Genomic DNA, 13,350 nt, shown 5'->3' with positions numbered 1-13,350 from the left:
ATCCTCAATTCAAACTATTAAAAAAAATTTTACTCTTCTCGTATAAAAAATTTTGTAAACCAATTTTTCGGAAGAGCTCATAATATCATAATTTCACAGAAAATGAAACAAATATTTTCAAGGCAAATGTATCACGACTCTGATACCAAATGTTAGAAATTTTCTCAAAAATCATGTTTCTGTACGTATATAAATATGATAAACAAATATGCGGAATCTAAATCGAGCGTTACCTCCAGCCATTGAATCATCTTTTAAGTATTCTGATTTTCCTTCGATTGAAGCCTTCTAAACACTCCAATCTCTCTATAGATGGTGTATTATTCTGTATGAGATTGTATGTTTAGGGACTTTAATCGCTGCTATTTATAGGCATCTCATACCATCAACGAGTTTATTGTGGGATCTTGATTGTCAAAGGAAGAGGTGCGTGCACGTCTCAATTTTCTAAATTTTGAGGCTGCATGTGCTGTTCGTCAAAATTGTAGGCTTCTTGGCCGTCGCCAATTCCTACACGCCACGCCTCTTTTAATATGTGTCATATTTCTTACATGCCGCACCAAAATGCTTAATTTCACGCTACTTAACTAAAAACACATATGAGAAAGAAAATTAATCATAAAAACGTTAAAATTACTTCGACGATGTTAAATTGTACATCCCCATTTCCTGATGAACTCAGCATTCGTGTGTACAGACTCTTCACATCACTCCCCGAATCACTTGAAAACTCATTCTGCAAAACCAAGCATCGCCGACTCTGAATCCCTTTTCAAAAAGTTCATTAATTAACGTCCATAAATGAAAAGAAAACGAAAATGAAGCTTACCAGATCCAACGAAAGGCATTTAAAGAGAGCAAAAACAATATTTTGCTTCGCAATCTCAGATGCCATTGATCGAAATCCAAATTTGTGTCAAAATCACTTTCCTATTATGATAAATTAAACTTAAATTCAATCTTCGATAGTTGAGTGATATGAGCAGCCAGAAATTTACTGAGTGTTTTGAGAGTTGGTATCAGTACTCATTTCAGATGTCGTTATTGATTGGGCCCAATATCGTTTTCCTTTTAGAACGTTTATTGTTTATTATTAGTAAAACTATAAGGCTGGCGTTTGGTCGAACAATAAAATTATGAAATGATTAGAGATAAATGATATATAAAATGAATGAAATAGGTAAATAATATATAATAATAAAATAATATTATGTTTGGTTTGATTATTAAGAATGTGATAATTTAGAATCTTTTGATGAATTGACTAAATTGCCCTTCCACTATCGCGACTGCGAATGGGCGGCGGTGTGGTGGCCGGACGGAGGCGACGGCGATGATGGTCGGCCAGCGTCGGTCGTGGGGGTGATCGGCTGGCGGTGGTCGGCGGTGGCGGTGGAGGTCGGTGGTTGGCGGCAGCGACGGCGGTTGTCGACGGGCGGTGATGGTCGGTCGGAGGTCGGCGGCGGGCGGTGGTGGTCGGCGGGAAGTGATGGTGAGTTTGGATATAGAAGAAGGGTAAAATTGGAAAAATATGATAGATTAAGAGTTGGATAAATAATTCTAGTAAGGAGGGGTGATTATTTTATCCCAGTTACTATAACATAATCCTTTATAGGAGGGATTGACTTGGTTAAATAAAAATCCTATCAAACATGAGATTAGGTGGGTTTAAAAAACATAAACCCACCTAATCTAACCTACCAAACATAGCCTAAGAATAAATAAATATTTTGAAAATGAATTTTTTTATATTGAAATGAAAACTAGTAATAATAATAATAAATAATGATAATATATAAAAACTTTTGTGAAACAGTCTCAATAGTCAATTTTTTGAGACGAATTTTTTATTTGAGTAACACATGAAAAAAATATTATTTTTTTAGTGTAAATATAGATATAGTTGATCCATCTTACGAATAGAAATATGTGAGATCGTCTACTCTAGTTAGTAAGTATTGCAACATGTTTAGGTGTGTATTAAACGTTATATATTTTCAATCTTCAAAAACAAAAGATATATTTTTATATAAATGCTTTAATAACTCAGAGGTAGAATAAAAAATTGTTAGATTTTTCCAAATAACTTCGTTTTGAAAAATTTTTGGTAGATTTTAACTTGTAAAAATAATTTAAATTTTAGAACAAATCGAAAAATATATACATGTTTGCTTTGTAAAATTAAAATAAGAAAATAACTAAAAAAATTTAAGTCATTAAATTTTAAATTTTAAAAGTATAAATATAATATTTTATTCAATCTAAAATTCATATCTTTCACATATTCATCAACAACTAGCTTTAATCCCACTAAGTGTATCACTTATTATTTGATCATTTATATATAACTAGGTATGGGCACCTCAATTCTTGAGTGACCTACCCAAGTTTACAGTATAACATATGAATATATATAATTTTTAAGAGTAACTAATCATGTGTTTATATTTGTGTAGGTCTTGTTTAATAATATAAATTTAAAAGCTATAATTATCATGAACATAGGATTTTTTATGTTTTTTTATATGCGTACGCTCAAACGAATAGTATTTTAAATTGATATTGTATTTAAAAAAGTGAAAAATATGAAAAAAAGAATTTATAAAAGTGCAAATAGTTAGGAAAAATATTCAAGTGAGGTTCAAATAGAAGAAGTTTAATAAAACGTTGTAAATTAAATATAATGTATTGTTTTATTTTAAAATATAATGAAAGATATACTCCATAAATATGTTATTATAAATTCGAAAATAGAATATACGTATTTTGGTATTGGTTGTAAGAGTGTTATGTTGGTGGTGTTAATGAATATATGAATATGATAACTTTCACTTAAATATAAATTGTAATATGAGTCATTAAATAATCGATAAGAGCACAAAAAATTTTAGGGTAATTTTAAAAATTTGGAAAAAAATTAATGTAGTAAAAATTTCAATATGTTTAAAATTTTTTTTTTTTTGAGAATTTAGTTGACGGATATATGAATTTTGGAATCTAGGGTTTTTTTATGACATATAAATATGCCAGTTAATATTAATTCATAAGACAGCTGAATAAAAAATAGCAATGATGGCTTAATAACAGAAATTAAATTATATGAGTAAAAATTGTTTGGAGCTCGTATTGATATAAAGTTTATAATACGTTTACGCACATGTACATGGTTGTTTTGATGGAGTTCGTTGGTTTTTAGAATTGTCTCTATGTCTATTGCGTAGTTTAGTAGGAGCAATAGTTTTGATTCCATGTTAGGTATGTTTTGTAAAATGATGGCCCATATTGGACTGGAGTAAAATCTTTTTATTAAGTTGGTCACATCTTTCTGAAATAGATAGTTATATTGATAGTGTTCACATAAATTGTTGATAATCTACAACAAATTGTTGGGAATGCATAGCTAATTATAACGTATTTTATGTTTTAGTGAAGTGAAAGATAGAAATAAAAACATGGCTCTGTAATGTGAGTTAAAAAAAACTATTTTGAACGCAAACTCCAATAATATAAATATTAAGCTGAAAAATAAAAATAAAAATCAGAATTAAAATATGGTAATGATGGTGGTTCAAGGTAAATGCGTTTTGCATCACAAAACTCACAGTTTTGTACATCGGGAAGCAAATCAGGACTGGTTACTATATGTGGCATTGAGTCGCCATAAACATTTTCTGCATGATCCGTGCTCGGCATTTGTATTTGCCCATCCACTCTCCGCCTAGAATTTTTCGCTAACCTACGCTCTTGTAAACAAGCATACTTCCTTTTACGAAGCTTTGTGGGTGTAGTGATTTCCGAGATACGGTCGTTAATTTTACGTGGCATTGTCACCGAACCGAGTGATAAAAAGACAAAAAATAGTAAAACCTAAATGTGGATAAGTTTACGCAGGCCCAAAGCTACAGAATAAAGCACATTGCTATGAGGAAAAAAGTTGAAATGTAGGATATTTACAACGGTCAAACAAGAAACTGTAAGGTAAAACAAGCCGACATAGACATGCCTAAATTACTCCCGTACAAAGCTATAAAGTCTAGCACATCGTAACAGAAAACAGATTTTAATAGTTTAGTGATTGTTAAGCCTATGTTGAAGCTGAACGAAACATGGAGTTACAAAATAGCTAGTATTGAAGAAGTTGTAATAAACAGGTGGACCTGTATGGTTGGCGAGCTGAAGAGCTACACATTTTTTTAGCAATATATGTTGTGCAGCTACAGCACGTACAGGCTGGTATAGTGGAGCCGTAGGCGGACGACGATGGTAACGATATACGCATGCAAGAAAATAAAAATCAATATCAAATGAGATGAGCCAGTTTAAAATTTGAGGCAACAAATGTAAAAAAACTTAGTTCGTGGGAGTTTAGGATTTGGAACATTTTCCTTTCGAAGCAATCTAATTTTGTGGTTGTCAGCATATATGGTGTATATGCAAATAAAAACGTGCAGGTGATGCATTAATCAAACAAAGTGTATCCACGAACCAGTTATCTCTCGAGCAACCATAACATATCTTAATGTCACCAACAAATAGTAAACCTTTGTTTTGTGCAGTAATCGTTGCTGGATTAGTTTGTTGAGGGTTTCGCACTTTGCTTTCTTATTTCGATCTACACGTTAACGGTTTTGTTACGTTATATTGGGTGGTGCATCGAGTCTTAAAAATTCTCATTATATTCTAGAATTTGTATATCAGGTTGCACAACTCCACTAAGTATAAGAATTGAATATTCAAAAAGCAGTTGACTGTTTCACAAAATGTAAAGCATTTTATTAAAAAGGAAATGAAGGGAAGAGAGAACAAGGAAGCAAGCAAAGTAGCAAACCATTGTCAACGTCGCTGTGTTAGGCAGACATGTCGAACAAGAGCATACGAGTAGCAAACACAAGCTATTATAGTGAAAGAGGGCATAACTGGACCTTGAAAATAATAAACCATATATTTTACTAATCAAATTAGCAAGAAGAATATCAATAAATAGCTCACCTCTACTTGAAATCAAAACCTTTCAAGTTCCAGTGCTAGGAATAGGGAATTTGGATTGAAAAATGATATAAAATCACTGGCTTTCAAACTCCTCTTACTTATAATTAGGTTGGGTTAGTCAAGATTTGTAAAATGCATTTAAAACTGATAACGGTATATATATCTCCACGACAGTCAAAACTCACGATCTTTTCAATTCAAGTGTACAATAATTTTGGATAAGCAGTAATTTTTTTAGTTTGAAGCTATAAACCTTAATATTCCTAAATAACAATGCTGCAACCTAACGCTTAAAAAATAACATATTCTTTATTGTAGGATTTTCAACATTCTAATTTTTCCTCTCTTTCGAAGTTGAGAAATTTCAGCGTTCTACAGCTGAAATAAACAAGAGATGACTAAATTCCTTTTGTTATATGCAAAGTTGTGAACATTCATCTTTCGGTGTGATTAATGAACAGTGACTTAATGGTTGCATTTTCAATAAAATAATGTTGAATTTAGTGGTCCATTTTGGGTGGCTGCATCAAAGGATGATGACAAGTCCGATTTGTATCATTAATGGGTGTTGAATTATATGACTAAAGTTTCAATCTTTTTCAATTATTTGGAATTTCATACATTTCGAAAGATGGAAATATCAAATTTCATATCACACCAAATATGAAGGTTTTCAAACAAACTGTAAAATGTTAAAGATGATGTTAAAAGCATAAATATATTTGTGTATGCCAACGTTCAGGCAATCACCAAGAATTTGGCAATTTTTTGGGTGGTTTGGCTTTTATTTATGCATATTTATGCAGGTAGGCAGAGGTGGTATGGTAGAAAAGCCTGCCCATTTTTTAAAGAGAAAATGATTCAACTAAACCGAAGTGAACTGGAATGTTTTTGTATGCCAAAATTTCAGGTTGTAACCAACAATCACCAAGTTTTTGGCAAACTTTTAGTTGGTTTGATTTTTATTTATGCATATTTATGCAGGTAGGCAGAAGGTGTATGGTAGAGAAGCATGTCCGTTTTTTAAGGAGAAGATAACTAAACTAAATCGAATTGACTTGGAATGTTTATCCTAATATGTGCTGTGAATTTATAATAAAAAGTGTTGGCATCTTTTTTATTATGCACATTCAATCATCAAAATTCCGAGAAGCTAGGACAACAAAAAGGAAGCATGGGAAGATATCAGAAATCCCAGACAAGGACAGTTAAAAGCAGGCAGAAGGATGTTAAAGAGAGCAGAGAAAACAAGACAGAAACAGAATAAGGAAGCTAAAAACCTAAAACGAAGCAACTGTAAAAGGAGGACAAGTGGAACAATAATAAAACCAATGTCTTAAGCTGTACAGAAGGGCAAAGGGGAGCAAAGCAAAACAGTAGAAGCTTACCTATGGCAAGAAGGTGGAAAGGCAAGCATCATAGATGAGCCCGAGGAACTGGAAGAAGGACGCTGACCACACACCGAGCAAGCCTATTTTGTTGGATAAATAAATTATAATCTGCAACAATCGTGCAGAGAGAATTATAACACACTGACATTAAATACATAAAGGGGAAAAATCAGAGAATGATTCAATAGAAAACTCTGAACAATGTCAGCTGCCAGTAGCTAGCTATGGATATTAATTTATACAGCTATTATATTCTTCGTGTTGTTTAAATAAAACTCCACAAATAAGCATTGAAATGATTATATCCAAGAAAACGTTGTAAACACATCATTGGAATTACAGGTAAACAAAATAGCATCAATAGGATCAAAGTCAAAGGATATAACATTATTAGAGATAGATCCGCTGGAAAAGAATACCATGCAGAAAAATACCAGATGATAATACAAGAAGGCAAATGGAAATTGTTGTAAAATTAAAACTAAAACCAAAGCAAGGTAAAAACAGGAGGGAGAATGTCGAAGAGAGCAAATAAGCGAGAGGGAAACAGAAAAATGAAGCTGACCAACCAAAAACTAAGCAACTCTAGAAGTCGGAGGCACAAAACAAGAGCAACAGAAGAAGAAGCCGAAGACTTTTAAGATAAGCTGAAGAGAGGGGAAGAAAACAAACACAGTAGGAGCTTAACAATTCCAAGAAAGGGGAAAGCAATACAGCAGAGGAGACACCGAGAAACTGGAAGAAGAAGGACACAAACGACACACCAAGCAAACTTTTTTTGCTGGGCTTTGCGCGCTGTGCCAGGGGAAAGGCAGAGACCAAGGCGGTAGAACGAAGGAAGGCGGGGGAACCGAAGAGATCGAGGAAGAAACCGCAACTTTGCTCGCTGCAGTGGGGCAAGACGAAAACGAAGGTGATGAAACAAAGGAAGGCGAGGGGGCGAAGAGAAGAAGGAAGCTCACTGCAACCGGTACTTCTATGATGTCGTGGGGAGAAGCGCCAAGCCCACGTGATATAGCCCCCTGCTGTCGAGTGGTGGAAGGAACACGTGTTATGGGTTTTACCTGGCACCGGGAGTAAACTGGCCAATTTGCTCAGATTCATGCTTTAAGTATAAGAAGATTTAAGGATATGACATTATATTAAAAAAATAGGTCTCTTGTGAGACGGTCCCACAAATCTTTATCTGTGAGACGGGTCAACCCTACCGATATTCACAATAAAAAGTAATACTCTTAGCGTAAAAAGTAATATTTTTTCATGGATGACCCAAATAAGAGACCTGTCTCACAAAATACGACCCGTGAGACCGTCTCACACAAATTTTTGCCATATTAAAAAGGGATTTTAGATACATTACTGACCAAGATAGCTACTTAAAACCACTCAATCCTAATAATAGCTTGTGCTCATCTCCAATCGTTACATGATGCATCGAATTTGTATTTATATACATTATATCGAATTTGTATTTATTTATTTGGTCACAGAAAGAAAGGAAATTAATATGCACGTTCACAAGTCTGTAGTTCTCATAGCAAAAGCCAAAAATGTACAGTTTTTACATAGCTCAAAGTTGTTATTATCAACACATTGATATGTATAACATCACATAAAGACTTCATCCAGAAAAAAACAAGCAGAAGGAAAAAAGATTCAACAGTTATACATTCCACAGGCCTGAGTATGGGCAAAAGGAGAATCGGTTTATCCAATTCACGCTGGAACATAAGATTCGAGCAGCAGTTTTGCTGGGGACGGTGATCTGATTTCTACGATCAAATAAACGAACTTCCACTGCTTATCAACCTTGTCCTTGAACATCTCGGCACCAACTAACCCAGCTCCATGGGGACCGCGAATGTGGAAATTAACCTAATATTTGCCAGAAAGATCCGTAAATAATGTGTATGCTGGACAGACAGAAATTTTAACTTGTTGTATACTCTTGTAGGCACTATGGATATGAAAAGAAAGGGCTACCTCGATATGCTCGTTTCCATCTTCATCGGTCCATACTCGATTAGGGATGCGTTGGCGAGCAGCTCGGTTCCGGCTTTCCTGGCCATACCCAGTTATAGGGGATCCGATTCTAACTCTAACCTGATCCAAAGGATGTCAAAAATGTCAAAAGCGGAATCACGAAAATGATTGATACATACAGAAATAAAATCAGGAACAGTAGCATCAACACGAGATCAATATCAAAGACCTAGAAAAATGGATCCTGAAAATCAAATTTCATAGAGTCTATGAACCAAAATGATGCTGAGTTTCTTTTGTTTTTAAACTTTTCTAAACCCATTAAGGTTTCCCAGAAAAATTACCATGAGTTTCTTCCTATCTAGACTTCATGGTTTGGATTTATACCAAAAATCAAGTTTAGGAAAAGAAGTATGAGGATCTTTAAATTTAGACTACATGAATCATAAGTTCAATGCCCAGGTATCACTTATTTGGTACCTGTAATTCACAAAAATTTAACTGATCATGCTTTACTTCAATTCACAACCAGCGATCAAAGATGAGTAAGTCAACATGAAAAAGAGTTGGAAGTTGAAAAAAAAACATAGAATAGATCGAACCTGACTGTCAGTTTTTATTCTGTCAAGAGCCTTCCCAAAAATTTTATAAAGATCGGTATCTAAGAATCAGAAACTAAGGTTCCATTCCCAAGAATTTAATCATATACCACAAGTTTATTCACTCGTAAAGAACCCTCACTCTTTAGGTTCAAATAAAAGTTCTTTAAAAACAGCATATCCTGCAGCTGCTGCAATTCCAAGCCCAGCAAGGATGAGAACGCTATAAGAAGCTCCCTCGGTAAATGTCATTGGCTTCTCAGGTATATTATATGTTGGAGCATCAAATGGATCTTCGACTGTGGTTACATCTTTTTTGGTCTGTATGAATGAGAGAGAATGAAAGTAACTCTATGGTTATCAAGGTAATTTCAAAATGGTAAACATAGCAAGATGAAAGTTATTAGCACGAGAAGCTTTAAGCTTAAAGTTAGCATTGATGACTTACATACTATTCAAGACAAATCAAACGTTCGAAGTTCACAATCAAAGTGAAGTTGCTGATATATATGGTATAAGGAGCATATTATCTAGCTTGAACATGTAATCAATATGCAAAATTACAAAACATTTTTGCATTAATCACAACACTTGATAAGATTTGTTAGTCAGTAGAGTCTGATGTGTAGATACAATTATATTTCATTTTAACTAAAATTTATTTGGAAATCTAAAAATTCTTGAACTATCAGCAGGGGTATCAATTATTCCTTTTAACAAATTGATATTGATTACTAAATTTCATCACAAGCAAATTTTTATGATTGAAATATAAATCCAGAGGAGGGAAAACCTGTGATTGTCAAATCAGGGGCACATTCTACTTCAGATTCCAAAATTTTCAGAAAGAATCTCAATACGATTTTGCCTTAATCATAGAAAATGTTGAAGGAATGTAAGCTAGCAATATCTAAAAATAGTTAATAGAGCGAATACAGTGTGTGATGTATTCAATTTTTCATTCACATGAGGAAAACGGCAAACAAAGCAGGAACACGCGAGAGCTTTCAGTTATATGCCAATCAAGAACAGACCCGCAAAGGGGCGATGCAAGAAAAGGTTCCATAGCCTTCACTCTCCCCTCAAAGAGGGAGCTTCCAGGCCTGGGGACTGGGAATTTCATCTATAACTTCCTTCGAACATACAAGTTGATGATGCATTGCAGAGATAGATAAATGTTTCTACACTTGGATATCAAGTCTTTTAATGGCATTTAGGTTGAAATTAAAACCTCGTGCGAGCTTTTCCGTGTTGATTCGGAAGTTCCTGTTGCCATGGACCTAGCATAACCAGGAATTGTAATGTTCAACCCATTGACCTCAAAAACTCCCAAAGACGAACGGACATTTGCAAATTTTCCATTTCCCAATGCTCTAACCAACACCGAGACGCCTACCAAACGTCATCATACGATCAAATTCACCACTCGGTGATGAAACCCATAATAAAGCTCAATTTTCAGGTCATTACTTGCACAAAAAGGAACACGTATACTGACCAGCTTTCATATCCGTATTCAATTTGCAAACATTTTCTGCTCGAATAACGTGTCTTCTCTTGATGCCAAGTTCCTGAGCCACCTGCAACCTATATGCAACTGAATATTAATTAAACGCGAACCAAAAACAAATTTCGATTAAATTGGTAAATCCTGTGCTTAGAATACCTGGTGAGTATGGTTTTAAGAGCTCTAATCGATTTCATTCTTCTTCGTTTCAGAGCAGATGGGCTCTGCTTCTTCAGGATTTCCACCCCCTTGCTAAAACCCTAACATGTTGCTTGCAGTTTGCTGATGCAGGATATCTACACTCAGCCCCGCTGAGGGAAAATTAGGAAAAGGGACTCTTTTGTGTTTTTTTTGAAAAAAATGATTTATGGTTAAAATTATTTTTATGTCCCTACGTTTTAAGTTTAAATTCTTTAAACACATCCTTTTTAGCTAATTATCTCAGATTATACCTTCATAGCATTATTTCGAAAAAAATTTCAAAAACCTCCGACCGTTCCAGTAAAACCCTCGAAAAACCCTTCCCTCAGGGCGACGCTTACTCAATCGAAGGAATGGCAAACGAAAATGTGGTAAGATTCGCGTTTATTTCGATTTTTTGCTTCTGTGTTTTTGTCCATTTTCGTGCTTTTTTGCTTCTGTGTTTTACTTTGATGGTCGACGATGATAGGTCTACCATAACGTATGGTCGACCTCACATGGTCGACCATGAAAGTGAAAAAGCCAATAGATTATGGTCGACCACCTTGATTTTTATGGTCGACCATGTGGTCAAATGATTGACCATAAAAAAACAAGGTGGTCGACCATAATCTGTTGGTTTTTTCACTTTCATGGTCGACCATGTGAGGTCGACCATACGTTATGGTCGACAATAATGGCTATGGTCGACAATTTGTGGTGGACCAATATTTCCGTAACTGTACTAATTTTTTTTGTGTCACAGGTTTATTTGCCGAGGAAACTTGGCAGAGATGCAGTATTTCGATGCAAATTGACAATTCAATCGAGATACAAAGAGGTTTCTGAGAAGATTCATCGTTATTTGAACAACGACGAGAGAACCCATTTTTTCGAGCAGTCGGCTTTTGGTAATTTGGTTAGGTATTATAGAGATTTTAACATTTTCAGTCAAATTATATGGTATTTAATGAGTAATCAGATCGTTGATAGTAGTAGTGATGATTTGTGGATGGTGGTGCGCAAAAGGCCGGTTAGATTTTCTTTGTTAGAATATTGTTTAATAACGGGTCTAGATTGCGCTATAGAGCCCGAAGATTTATCAGATAGAGATGTATTTGGCACCACACACTTTTCCGGTAAGTCTGAGCTTGCTTTGAGTGATTTGGAGGGAAAGATTAATGTCGAAGAGCATAATGAGACTGGTATAGATGTGGAAAAGATAAAGATGGCTAGTCTATACTTTTGTTGTGCCGTATTTGGTGAGGCGACGAGGAAAAAGACGATGAAGATAGACCCTAAATTTTTGAGGCTTGTAGATGATTTGGATAGGTTCAACCATTATCCCTGGGGTAGAGTAGCCTATCGGGATGCTGTCCGATGTTTGAAGAAGGATCTTTTAGGGCGATATAATTATCTCACCGAGGCACAAGGTCGGAAAGAAGTTGACGGCAGCTTCCTTGTCGGCGGTTTTGTTCTACCTCTGCAGGTATATTATTTTTTGAATGTTAAAGTGGATTTGATATCTTTATTTCGACTAGTAACATTGTTTGAAATTTATGTTACAGATCCTTGCTTATGAATGTTATCCGAGCGTGGCACAAAAGGTAGCAAGGAGAAGAGATGTAGAAGGTTTGATGTTGCCCAGGATGTTTCAGTGGGTGACTAACACATGGTCGTCAAACCGTGCCCAAACTGGCGCTGATATCACTGCAGCCTTTGGTGGTTCTCCTATAGATGTAAGTAGTATGAATTGATTTGATATAATAACTGTGGACATTAATTTTTTATTAATATGATGTGTTATTAATTATATGCAGGATTGTCTTGGTTTTTTGACTCCTACTCCTGAGGAGCTAGTTTCACCTTATTATACGACCGGGATTTTTGTTGATTCTGCACCTGATGCGGTCATCACTCGGGTGCTCGAGCTCTGGAGGCAAGGTGAAACAGTCATATGTAGCGAGCACCCTTTGGAGTCTCCCTCAGTCCAGCACACGCCTTCTGCACATTCACGTCCTGTTTTTTCCGGCAACTTTTATGGTGATATGAGTAGATCAGTCGAGCACACCGTTTCTGCAAATGCATCTGAGGACGTTTCCGGCACCCGTTCTGGTGATCTCAATAGATCCAGCTCTAGCACTAGTTCTCCAATGCGTACGGGTCCTAGAGTCCACTTTGGACTCAATCCTTCCCGCCACCCGTCACCGTTGGAGCATTGTTTCGAGAGACGGTTGACTGCCTTGGAGGATTCCGTTGTGTCTATGCATGTTAAGATGTCATCAGAATTTATTGAGACCAGGGCGTCTATCCGGAATATAAATATGACTTTAGATGACTTGAAATCGAGTTTCAATCTTGGTCTCGATGAGTTGAGATCGAGTTTGACTGAACAGATCAGAGCTGGTTTTGATGAGATGAGGTCTACCATTCTAGTGCATCAAGACAAAGATTATAGCATAGCCTATAGCAGATGGCGGAAGAGGAAATCATCCGAGGCCGATTTTGGTGAGTTAATTATATTAATTATAATTATTTTTATGTGATAGAATTGTCATTATTAATTTAATTTGTTTAATTTACGTTGTTAGGTGTGGATGATAATCTGGCTAGGGAAATTGGCAGTAGTAGCCAAACACAACATATATTTGAGCCTAACCTTCCGGTCATTACAGAGGAGTCCTCAGAAGGTGAGCTAATG

General features: G+C 35.4%; 2 protein-coding genes across 2 annotated transcripts; one reads left to right on the top strand and one right to left on the bottom strand.

Moving 5' to 3' along the window:
• Window positions 1-7,873: 7,873 nt before the first annotated feature.
• LOC140977047 (probable mitochondrial import inner membrane translocase subunit TIM21) lies at window positions 7,874-10,784 on the bottom strand. Its single transcript, XM_073441578.1, has 7 exons — window positions 10,629-10,784; window positions 10,461-10,549; window positions 10,194-10,354; window positions 9,104-9,283; window positions 8,966-9,013; window positions 8,364-8,483; window positions 7,874-8,255 (listed from the first exon to the last, which is right to left on the bottom strand). The coding sequence occupies exons 1-7, from the start codon at window positions 10,664-10,666 to the stop codon at window positions 8,097-8,099; spliced, it is 795 nt and encodes a 264-aa protein (XP_073297679.1). The 5' UTR covers window positions 10,667-10,784; the 3' UTR covers window positions 7,874-8,096.
• Window positions 10,785-11,023: 239 nt separating this feature from the next.
• LOC140977733 (uncharacterized) lies at window positions 11,024-13,195 on the top strand. Its single transcript, XM_073442476.1, has 4 exons — window positions 11,024-11,041; window positions 11,416-12,138; window positions 12,218-12,388; window positions 12,470-13,195. The coding sequence occupies exons 1-4, from the start codon at window positions 11,024-11,026 to the stop codon at window positions 13,193-13,195; spliced, it is 1,638 nt and encodes a 545-aa protein (XP_073298577.1).
• The last annotated feature ends 155 nt before the right edge of the window (window positions 13,196-13,350 follow it).

The sequence above is a fragment of the Primulina huaijiensis genome, chromosome 5 (assembly GCF_012295235.1).
Source record: "Primulina huaijiensis isolate GDHJ02 chromosome 5, ASM1229523v2, whole genome shotgun sequence".
NCBI lineage: Eukaryota > Viridiplantae > Streptophyta > Magnoliopsida > Lamiales > Gesneriaceae > Primulina > Primulina huaijiensis.
This window is presented reverse-complemented; position numbering and strand designations above follow the sequence as displayed.

Coding starts and splice junctions, on each gene's coding strand:
- LOC140977733 (XM_073442476.1), top strand. Junction 12,139..12,217: donor GTTTTGTTCTACCTCTGCAG/GTATATTATTTT, acceptor TTTATGTTACAG/ATCCTTGCTTATGAATGTTA. Junction 12,389..12,469: donor TTGGTGGTTCTCCTATAGAT/GTAAGTAGTATG, acceptor AATTATATGCAG/GATTGTCTTGGTTTTTTGAC.
- LOC140977047 (XM_073441578.1), bottom strand. CDS start 10,666: ATGAAATCGATTAGAGCTCTTAAAACCATACTCACCAG. Junction 10,550..10,628: donor CTTAAAACCATACTCACCAG/GTATTCTAAGCA, acceptor AGTTGCATATAG/GTTGCAGGTGGCTCAGGAAC. Junction 10,355..10,460: donor GAATACGGATATGAAAGCTG/GTCAGTATACGT, acceptor GACGTTTGGTAG/GCGTCTCGGTGTTGGTTAGA.